This window comes from Triticum dicoccoides, chromosome 2B, assembly GCF_002162155.2.
Source record: "Triticum dicoccoides isolate Atlit2015 ecotype Zavitan chromosome 2B, WEW_v2.0, whole genome shotgun sequence".
NCBI classification, from domain to species: Eukaryota; Viridiplantae; Streptophyta; class Magnoliopsida; order Poales; family Poaceae; genus Triticum; species Triticum dicoccoides.
The window spans coordinates 202510764-202522344 of record NC_041383.1 but is presented as its reverse complement, the minus strand read 5'-3'; the positions used below and the strand labels follow the sequence as shown (position 1 = coordinate 202522344).

The following is an 11581-nucleotide window of genomic DNA, read 5'->3' as shown; positions in this document are numbered from 1 at the left end:
GGACCTTTAGTACCGGTTGGTGGCTCAAACCGGGACTAAAGGTCTAACCTTTAGTACTAATATTTAGTAACACTAATATTCTTGAATAATTATTTAATAACACTAATACTTCTTGAATAAGTAGTTTCACCACAGTTTGACCAGATTTGACCAAAATTGAAAAAAAAACTGAAATCGTATGCAAAAGTTATATTATACGTTTTTTGAAGTTTCCTTGTAGAATAACTTTCTTCCATAGGCCGCCAAATTTGACCAGATTTGACCATCTTGAATAACTTTTCCTGCTTTTAGAATTTGAGGATTCTAAAAATCGCAAACAAGCCATAGGCCGCCAAAGTCGGATGCGGATTTTCGTGCTGTACATTTTGATATATTATACGGTTGCCACATCTGACGGGGCTGGATGCGGTAGATCGTTTTGCAAACTGCCACATGGTTGCCAGATACATATTTCGATCAAATATATATTTATATAAACATATCACTCACAGTGATCGTCAACCATTACTAAACAATTAGACCGTTGACGCAACACAACACTAGGGTACATGTACGAGCGAAGTAGAACGAGGCGATAGTATTGAGAAGGCATTCTCATGGCTTGGCCCCTGGCTTTGGGAAGTGGAACACGGGAACAGTGGGCATCTCGGGCTTTGGTGGAAGCTCCACCTTTGGCATCTCGGGCTTCGGCGGGAGCTCCACCTTGGGCATCTCCGGCTTGGGTGGCAAGTGAACCTCCGGGAACGTCGGCAGCTCCACCTTGGGCAGCTCAGGCTTGGGTGGCAGGTGCACCTCAGGGACCGGTGGCAGCTCCACCTTGGGAAGCTCAGGCTTAGATGGCAGGTGCACCTCCGGGACCGGCGGCAGCTCCACTTTGGGAAGCTCAGGCTTAGGTGGAAGGTGTACTTCCGGTAACGGTGGAAGCTCTACCTTGGGAATCTGTGGCACCTCGGTCTGGTGCTCTTCCTGGGACGGAACGGTCTCCTCAAGGATTCTCGCCGCACTACTCATGGCCACGCATGAGAGAAGAAGCCCAAGGAGGAAGATAGCTGAGTTTTTCGGAGCCATAGTGTTAGACATGTGCAGCACCGGCTATCTCTAGCTGTGCAGTTTGAGTGTGGGAGAGATAGCTGGGGCTGCTGGCTACTTATAGGGTGCAAAAGTTGGCGAGGGGAGAGAGTACAGATTTTGCAACAAGTTTGTTCATCTACTTGTCTGCACTTTTGTCCATTGTATGTGTTTTTGAGTCTATATTTGTTCAACGTTTGGGAGCGGCAGCACTCTGGTTCTTTGGGCTGCAGTTGTGGACGCAGTGAAGCTGCGTTCAGGGCAGGTATGACCGTTCAAAACATCAACAATGTTAGGTCAGCTGTGAAGACGAAACGTTGTCCAAGGGTTCCACAAAACACGCAATGCAAAAGTCAATAAACATTTTTTGCCGGAGCAAAACCAGCCTGGAGTTTAACAGGCTAACAATTAACTCGGAATATGAATCACAACATTGTTATAATATGTTGGTTTTTCAGAGTTTTGAGAGATAAGGGCGTCTTCAACGATGACCCGCAAATTTGCTTCGGCATTTCCGGTCAATTTTTTTTGCTCCGGCATCTGTCTGCGGACACTGATGCCGGAGGCCGCCATCCAACACTGCCCACATACATTTCAACAACGGTTCAAACTAATCAGACGAAATTCGTGCAAATTGGGCGGATTTCATTCACGTTCAGATATAATTTACATAAATGGATGATTTTTCAATTATTTTACTAAAAATTAGTATTTAAAAAACTAAACCCTATATGGAGCGACCACCTGCCGTCGTCGTTGTCGTCCCTCCAGCGTCGCAAGGATGCCGAAGGGTTGCGGCAGCCTTGTCCGGCGGCTGCCTGCCGCTCGCGGAGGAGCCACTCCGCCTCGTGTTGCGCTGTGCGGAGGCCGCCTTGGCCACTGCAGCGGAGCTGTCGGTGTCAAAACCGGCGGATCTCGGGTAGGGGGTCCTGAACTGGGCGTCTAGGCGGATGGTAACAAGAGACAAGGGACACGATGTTTTTACCCAGGTTCGGGCCCTCTCGATGGAGGTAAAACCCTACTCCTGCTTGATTAATATTGATGATATGGGTAATACAAGAGTAGATCTACCACGAGATCGGAGTGGCTAAACCCTAGGAGCTAGCCTATGGTATGATTGTTGTTCGTCCTACGGACTAAAACTCTCCGGTTTATATAGACACCGGAGAGGGCTAGGGTTACACAGAGTCAGTTACAATGGGAGGAGATCTTCATATCGTATCGCCAAGCTTGCCTTCCACACCAAGGAAAGTCCCATCTGGACACGGGACGGAGTCTTCAATATTGTATCTTCATAGTCCGGGAGTCCGGCCAAAGGTCTTAGTCCGGCCATCCGGACACCCCCTAATCCAGGACTCCCTCAGTAGCCCCTGAACCAGGCTTCAATGACGACGAGTCCGGCGCGCAAGTTGTCTTCGGCATTGCAAGGCGGGTTCCTCCTCCGAATATTCCACAGAAGAGGTTGAACACCAGGGTGGTGTCCGGCTCTGCAAAATAAGTTCCACATCCCACCGTAGAGAGAATAATATTTGCATCAATCGAATCTACTGACTTTTATTCATTTTACCGTTCCACCTTAGCGCGTTTAGCGAGGCGGTTTCCTTGGCACGTCTTGTCAAAGAAGAGATTGTGTCCCCTTATTCCGGGATTCTCATCAATACGGGCGTGGGTAACCCAACCGTGACTTAGGTATGACTCCCTAATTGAGAGCGAGTCTCAAACGGTTACGGGGAGGGCTCTTGGTATTCACCTCCTTTATAAAGGAACCAAGGCCCGGCTCCCTTCTTCTCAAACCAATCAAATCCGCCCCTCGCTTCGAGTTCCAACACCCAAAGCTCTAGTTTTAGGCGCTTCGGACCTTCGAAGATGTCCGGCTCCGACCTACAAGGCCGGTGGATGCCTTCCTCCATTACGGAAGAAGATGTGCGAAAGCTAAGAGATGCCCGGTATCTAACCAGCGAAATCTCGCATAGACTGCCTACTCAAGGGCAAGCGGTTCCCGCTCCTCAGCCCGGTGAAAGCGTGGTGTTCGCATCTCACTTCCTTCGGGGGCTAGGCTTCTCGATCGATCCCTTTGTGAGGGGGCTTATGTATTACTACGGGCTGGAGTTCCACGACCTAGCTCCGGAGTCCATCCTCCAGATCTCATCATTCATTGTCATGTGCGAGGCCTTCCTCCATATCACCCCTCACTTCGGATTGTGGCTAAAAACTTTCAAAGTGGAACTGAAAATGATCGAGGGGCAGCGCGCTGAGTGCGGAGGGGCTATAATAAGCAAGATGGACGAATCTCCATGGCCTGAAGGCTCTTTTCAAGAGGAGCTCGGCTTATGGTAATGGGACTAGTTTTACATCACAGCCCCTAAGGGTACCACATGGGTGGCACCACCTACCTTTCGCTTGGGTCCCCCACCACGGTTGGCGTCATGGGTTAATGAAGGACTTATTTGGGGGCCGCCGAAAGACGTGCCCTTGCTGCAGGGTCGTATTTGAGATCTTCTAGAAAGAGGTATCAATTTGACCGTAGTGGCGCAAGTCATGGTGATTTGCCGCACACTGCCCTGCAAACGTCGACCTCTCCGCCTGTGGGAGTTCAATCCGGAGGGACCACGAGTCCTACAACATTTCATGGGAATGACACCCATGGAGATGTACAAATTGTTCTTCGGATCACAAGCAAGGTGTCCGGATTTGTCCGAGGACGCAGGTCTGAGCTGCAATCGCCCGGATGCTAAAGTAAGTAGCCCCGTATTTGGATACACCATCCATATTTTTATCAAATCTACCCTTTAGCAGAGTTGTCCTTCGAACAGGAGTGGATGGCGAAGGCAAAGCTTATCAGGTGTCCAGCCCCCCTGCCCGAGACCGTGCTGAATCCCATGCTGACCAGGATGCTGGAGGTCGCGCCATTGGCGAAAGGCGAAGGGAGGACCCAGGGAGCTACCGCCTCCACGAAGGAGGCCGTTAGGAAGGGAAGAATCGAAAATTCTCCTGACCAGGGAAAGAAAAGGACTGCCTTTGAAGACCCGGAGGTGATAACCTCAAAACGGGGAAAGAAATCTTCGTCAGAGGGTTTGGCACCGAAGAACGCCCCAGCCAAATCGCCCCCTAAAGGGGACTCGCTCTCCCCCGAGGCGTAAGTGAAGGGAGGGGTTCCATAATGAATCACACTCATGTTTTATTCCTGAGGAAAATAATCGAAACATTATTTTGCAGTTGGGATCTCAATCCTTCTGAGCAGAGCTCATCTTCAGGGGATCTTCGTCCGGAGATGATAGAGAGCGAAATGCCTCACCTTGTTCCACCGTCTCACGAGGCTGGCGACCCCGAGGTATCGTCCCGGAGGGTTTTTTCAAGTCCGGGCCCTGGAAAAGGTCGTCAGACTAGTCCGGCACCCTCTTGCGCGCCGGCGGGGGGGCTGAAAGATCTGCTTGGTAGGGCGTCCATCTTAGAAGAACACCGTATGTTGATGGATACGGTGATTGGAAGGATTTCATCCGCGGAAAGCGGATTGTGCGAGGCTGCCAGGAGTTTACTAGCAGGCTTTGAGGTATGTAAAAAGGTGTACCTTTTGGTAGAGCCGCATATTAAATGTGCCCTGTATGAATAGTAGCCCCTGAGACTTTGTGTGTCGTCACGAGTGATGGCGCACAGAGGATCATAACCCCAGGTATAATATGTCGCCTATTGTATGAAGGTGGCGAGGCGTTCTGTGGCTAGCCGGACTAATGAATCTGCCGAACTAAAGCGGCAACTTGACGTAGCAGATGCCGACATCGCGCTTGTAAATAAGCGGCTAGACGAGGCTCAAGGTATGTTCAAAAGACACCCAGTAATAGGAGCTTGATGCTCGGGCCTTATATATATATTTTATGTAGATGGTGCTGCTGCCGTGGAGAACCTTCGGGCGGAACTTGCCCGAGCCAAGGAGCAAGCAAGGAAAAGTGATGTGGCTGCCGTTAAAGCGGCTGAAGAGCTAAGAGCCGAACAGGCTGCTCACTGCCAGAGCAAGAAGGAAATAGCCGAGATGGCCATAAAATTGAAGGATGCTACCGACCGTTGTAAATTTCTTGAACAAGCAGGTAAGGCGGCTCAGAAGGACCTTGAAAAGATCACTGCCGAAGCCAAGGATACTCGCTCTGCCATGAGAGCGATGAAGGAGGAGTTGCGTCAGGCCGGAGATATCACGGCTGGAAAGCCTTATATGCTGCGGATGAAGTTCGGAGACCCAAAATATGTTCCATTAGACCGGCAGTGGAGTGCAGAAAACGCCTATCTGAATTTGGCCGCAAGTGCGGCGGACGCGACCGAACACTTCCGCAGCCGAGGTGACCATGAGTTGGAAGAGGTTTTTTGGTCGCAGTACCACAATCCAGAACGCCCACTGTCAGTATCCGACCGTTTAGCCGCCTGGGCGGAGCTGAACAGATTATCCAGACTCGCCATCAGGTATGTTGCGAGTCGTCTGTGGCCGGAGAAGCAGGAGCCGAAGAGTTATTTTGGCTTGGTGCAGCAGTTCCTTGGTTTGGTGCCGCATGCTGCGATGAAGAGGTCGGCATGCATAGAGGGCACACAGATGGCTCTTGCCCGTGTCAAAACATACTGGGCAGATATGAAGGCCAGTATTGTTGCGTCCCAGGATTCGGACGAAAGCCGAGTACCTGCCAAGCACTATTTTGAGGAAGTTCTTCCTGGCGCTCGTATAATAGAGTCGGAGTGCTCGAAGGATGTTGTGTTCAAATAGCTTATACTATTTGTAAAACGAATTTTGTTTTTATGAAAAAAGCTTTTTTATACTTGTGCTTGCAAGAATCATGATGCCTCCTGTGCGGCCGTTTAATGTATATATTTGTATATAACCTGAAAGATGGCAGTCGTTGGCTTCAGCCCCCACGCATAGAATGCGGGGGTGATCATAAAAAGGCGCATTTTCATACTTAATCCAACGTCTTGGTCCTACAAAGGAGGTGGTGGCGCGGCGAACTAGGCAACCAGACTATAATGCTTTATCACTTTCACTTAGCCATAGGAGTTTGACAGTGGGGCTACTGAATAGCCCCTAGGGGCACCGCGCTCGCTCGAATTCGGGGCGTGAGTGTGCCTGACTGGGAAGCGGCCCTTCGTTAATGCGAGGGAATCCTAAAGATTCCGAAAGTCATCGAGTGGTTGACCAGTCTCTCGCTATATCATGACAGTCAGTTTTCGGCTTTCTCTACTAAGGTGCTCACCTGGCCGAACCTGGGCACAATCGCAGTAGTTCTCCTGGTGCCGCGTTAGCCGATATAACGGAATATAAGGCAGCAAAACACAGGAGCCGGGCAAACCCAACATTTGACCAAAGACATGATTCGGAGCTGATGCATATAGGGCCAAACTCGCGACGCCGAACACTCCCTAAGGTATTCGGTCTTTATGAAGACGGGCCGAAATAGAGCCCTTGGTAAAAGCCCCTAGTGTCCAGGTACGTGCAAAAATTCTGACGTGGCCACATGCCAAGACGCCAGCCTCCTCCTCGGCTATAGAGAAAACCGGGGGGTGCTATCAACAAGAGACAGTAAAAAAGGTTTACGCAGGATCTTAATCTAAAAAGAATCCTTGAAACGGGTCCCTGCTGCACGTCTGCGCCTGTGTCTCTGTTGTGCCGTATCCTGGACGGGCGTAGCACGATGTTCGTCTGCGAAAGAGAGGAACTTAGTAAAAAATAAGCGTGCGAGAAATCTATATCGAAATAAATAAAATATAGTTGGAGCAAGAGTTGGGCCGTATTGTCTCCGAGCGTGAGCACATGGAGCCCCTTGCACGAGGGTATGCGGCTATTAAGCATGTTGACGCCGGACTCGTCGAGCCGTGTCCGCGATAGTAGGGCTGGATTTGTGGGCGGCTGTCTAGGCAGCCGCACCCCTGCCCGCACTTTGGGGGTCAGTTTATGTTCCCCTGTAATGAAATGATGCCCTTTGGGCCGGGCATTTTGAGTGTAAGGGATGCGTAATGCGGTATTGCGTTAAAGCGGGCGAAAGCACGTTCGAGTAGCGCTTGATAGCGACTTACGGATGGGGCGATGTGGAATGTTAGCTTTTCGCTTCGGAAGTTGTCGGGTGATCCGAACGTGACTTCTAACGTAAGGGAACCCATACTTGGGGTATCCAGGCCTGGCGTTACTCCTTGAAAGGAAGTGTTGCCGAGGTGGATTACAACTGGGTTTACCCCGAGTTTGCGGACTGTGTCCTGATATAACAGGTTCAAGTCGTTGCCGCCGTCCATAAGGGCGTTTGTAAATTGGAGTCCGTTAATAATTGGATTTACGACCAAGGCAGTCCAGCCTGCGTTCTGGTCTCCTTTGGAGTAATCCTGATGATTGAAGGTGATTGGTTGTAACAACCAGTGGGGTTGCTCCTCCGGGGCTGGCTGTACAGCGTGTGTCTTCGTAGGTGCCGTTCTGCTCTTCCCTTTTGTCACATGAAGTAGATTTGCTGTCTTGACTTCTTGTGGGAACTTCTTTTGTTCTCCGGTGTTCTGCTCATGGGGTGCATCGTCATCTTCGCTTGGTGTGTTGAGCCCCTTGTGTTCGGTGAGCTTGCCAGACTGCTTAAAGACCCAACAATCTCTGTGGGTATGGTTTGCAGGTCTCCCCGGAGTGCTGTGGATTTGACATATTTTGTCCAAAATTTTGTTGAGGTTGGATAGCTCGTTCCTATCGTCTTTGGGGGGCGGCTTTTTCTGATTTTGCCGAGAGCTTTTGAATCCGGCGTTTACTGCCGTGCTCATTGGGTTGTTGTCCTTTATCCGGCGCGGTTCTTTGTTACAGCGCGGCTTCCCATTCCCATCTCTGGGTTCGGACGTATTCGGGGCGCTGGTGCTGCTTCTTGCCAACCAGCTATCCTCTCCTGCACAAAAGCGGGTCATGAGACTTGTTAACGCGGCCATTGTTCGCGGCTTTTCTTGGCCGAGGTGTCTGGCGAGCCATTCGTCTCGGACGCTATGTTTGAAAGCTGCTAGGGCCTCTGCGTCCGGATAGTCGACTATCTAATTCTTCTTGAGAAGGAATCTGTTCCAGAGCTTCCGGGCTGACTCTCCGGGCTGCTGAGTTATATGACTCAGATCATCTGCATCCGGGGGTCGGACATAGGTCCCTTGAAAATTTGCCCGGAAAGCATCCTCAAGCACTTCCCAACTTCCCATGGTGCTTTCAGGAAGGCTTTTAAGCCAATGCTAGGCTGGCCTTTTGAGCTTAAGGGGTAAGTATTTTATGGCGTGGAGGTCGTCTCCTCTGGCCATGTGTATGTGGAGGATGTAGTCCTCGATCCAGACTCCAGGGTCTGTTGTTTCGTCGTATGCTTCTATGTTCACTGGCTTGAATCCGGCTGGGAATTCATGGTCCAGCACCTCATCGGTAAAACATAGGGGGTGTGCGGCGCCCTTGTATTTAGGCGTGCCGCGATGTTCGGGTATTTTTTGCGTTGCATCACTCACTAGACCTTGCTTTCTTGGCCTATAGATGGATCTGGTTGGGCCAGTTTTCTGATGCGAATTCTTGAACGGATCGCGCGCCATATTGAGTGCGGCGTCCTTTGATGCGTGAGATTGATCGTAGGGTCATCTATCCGACCTTGTGGCCTCCTTATTTTTTGACTGTGGGGGCTTTATGGCCTCTTCGTCAAATTCCAGTAGTAGTATCCGCTTCGGATAGCTCTTTGTGTGGCGACTACTGCCGTACTTGTGTTCGGTATTGAGTACTTTGCCCCATCTGATCCTGAGTGCATCTTCCGCTGTCTTGAGCCTCCACTTCTTCTTTCTCAGGCTACGTGCAGTGGCGACGAGCCTTTGGTGGAGGTTCTGATGTTCCAGCAATTTGTCTGGTGTGAGGTCGTCCGGGCTATTATCTTTCCCGGGGATTGGTTGTTCGGATTGTCCGCCCTGTTTGGACGGATGCTCGACGACATGTTCATCGTCCGTTGATTCACCCTGCTCTATGGCTGGGTCTTTGTCGAGGTGGTGCTTGGCCTTGCGCTTACGCCGCCGCTTTGATTGTTTTTCGAGGGAGCGATCCCTGGCCGCATCCTTTTGGTCCTCGTTGTCGTTTCTGTTGTATGTGTCCACCATGCATACATCGTATGATGAGGTGGCTTTCCGGCGCCCTATAGGTGTTGGTTCTTGATCGTCTCCTTTATCGGCGTCCATACCGTCGATATCTTCGGAGTCAAAATCGAGCATGTCGGTTAGATCGTCGACAGTGGCTATCAAGTGGGTGGTGGGTGGGGTTTGAACTTCGTCGTCCGCATCCCAACCACCCTGACCGTAGTCCGGTCGGGGTTCTTTCGACAAAGAGAGAGACTTTAGCGAATTTAGGATCTCGCCAAAGGGCGAGTGCTGAAAGACATCCGCGGCGATGAACTCCATGATTGGAGCCCAATCGGGTTTGATCGAAAGAGGTGCGGAATATTCAGAGTCCGGAACGGAGTCCGGCACCTTGGAGTTACCGGCCTTGCAAAGGACTTGGCTGGTATTCGGCTCTATCACCGCAGAGATTGCGGCTCCTGGGGCGGCGTCCAACCATACGTCCCTAGCTAGCGCAATCGGCTCCGAACTAATGGTCGGAGTGAACACCTGAGTGGCGCTCTGGTCGCTGTCCGGCAACAGAGCTAGATCACGCCCATCGAGACAATGCGGCGCGCCCGGTCGTGGCCCGGATCCGTCGAAGATCAAGTCCCCGTGGATGTCGGCCATGTAGTTTAAGCTTTCAAACCTGACTTGATGGTCAGGGGTGTAGATGGCCAAACGAGTTGGCCCGCAGTGCGAAGCCGCCGAATACGAAGATCTATCCGGGGAGAAAAGTCTCATCCCGGACCGTATCGTGATTAACGAGCGAAGAAGCCATCGGGCCTAAGGGCGACGACATAGAGGAACTCTCAATGAAAGCACCAATGTCGGTGTCAAAACCGGCGGATCTCGGGTAGGGGGTCCCGAACTGTGCGTCTAGGCGGATGGTAATAGGAGACAAGGGACACGGTGTTTTTACCCAGGTTCGGGCCCTCTCGATGGAGGTAAAACCCTACTCCTGCTTGATTAATATTGATGATATGGGTAATACAAGAGTAGATCTACCACGAGATCGGAGTGGCTAAACCCTAGAAGCTAGCCTATGGTATGATTGTTGTTCGTCCTACGGAATAAAACTCTCCGGTTTATATAGACACCGGAGAGGGCTAGGGTTACACAGAGACGGTTACAATGGGAGGAGATCTTCATATCGTATCGCCAAGCTTGCCTTCCACGCCAAGGAAAGTCCCATCCGGACACGGGACGGAGTCTTCAATCTTGTATCTTCATAGTCTAGGACTCCGGCCAAAGGTCTTAGTCCGGCCATCCGGACACCCCCTAATCCAGGACTCCCTCAGGAGCCCTGGGGGCGGCCTTGCCCCTGCCGGCATTGGCGAGTAGTCGCTAAACGAACCACTCCTCACCGATCTTGGCGAGCTCGCCGTCAAGGCGGCAGTGGCGCCTGGCGGCTGTCTCCGCGGTGGTGACGGAGCGGTCGATCGCCCACACTGCAGTGACGTCAGGGTCATTACAGAATCATTCCGGCGCCACATCGCTTTTGGCGAACGCGAAGCGGCGACCGACATTGCGCCAGTCGTACCTCGTTTGCTACCTCGCCGCGTGCTCCGCCTCGGACTTGACGGCCCTCGAGCCCGAGGCACCGCCGTAATCGCCTCCTTCGAGGTAGTGGAGAATGCGGCCACGCGCCTTAGCAATCGCGGGCAACGACTCCTCCTTTATTAGGTGGCGGTGGTGTCATGGTGGTGACGACAGCCCGTCAATCCGCGTGTAGCGGCTGTGCGGCTGGGGTGACACCGGCTCATCCTTCATGCGGCGGAGGCGCTTGGGGGACGCCGGCTCCTTCTTCACGCGGCCACCAATGTGGAGGCCGCGGTCGCGCGGCGGGGGCGCCGGCTCGTCCTTCACCTGCTGGAGTGGAGGCGCCGGCTCCCGCTTCACGCGGATGCACGACGGGGGTGGTGGCTTCTCCTTCACGCACACCGGTGATGGTGGTGCCGGGCCCATGTGATGGAGCCAAAAATCCGTCATGAGCTCCATCTGATGGACAAATTCTTCTTCTGTCAGAGCCGCCTCTGAGAGAAGACGGGGCAGTTGTTATGGCTGGTTCTCCTCGTCGCCGACTATCTCCTTTTCGAAGGAGCATGCCACCCTGGATGCAGATGGTACCAGAGAACGAGGGCGGCGGTGCCACGATCCCCTAAAGAGGAACTTCCACCATCGCGGAGAACTAGGACTTCGGCATCGCCACTGGGCTTGGGAGGAGGAGGGCTCGAATAGGTGATGGGAAGGGGAGTGAGGAGGACGGTGCTCGGGGAGGGGGAGTGCGGCTCTGTGTGTCACCGACGCTCGGCTTAAATAGCCGCGGCCATGCCAAGCAAAAGGGCGGTCAACCCACTTCACTGCGGCACATCGGACGGAGTTGGTTTCTTGGGACGCAGCATCTGTATTGAAGCGG

At 52.2% G+C, this 11581-nt stretch overlaps 1 protein-coding gene across 1 annotated transcript; it reads right to left on the bottom strand.

Moving 5' to 3' along the window:
• Positions 1-448: 448 nt before the first annotated feature.
• LOC119363074 (protein PELPK1-like) lies at positions 449-1113 on the bottom strand. The gene has a single exon (XM_037628379.1). The coding sequence runs from the start codon at positions 1078-1080 to the stop codon at positions 595-597; it is 486 nt and encodes a 161-aa protein (XP_037484276.1). The 5' UTR covers positions 1081-1113; the 3' UTR covers positions 449-594.
• Between the last annotated feature and the right edge of the window lie 10468 nt (positions 1114-11581).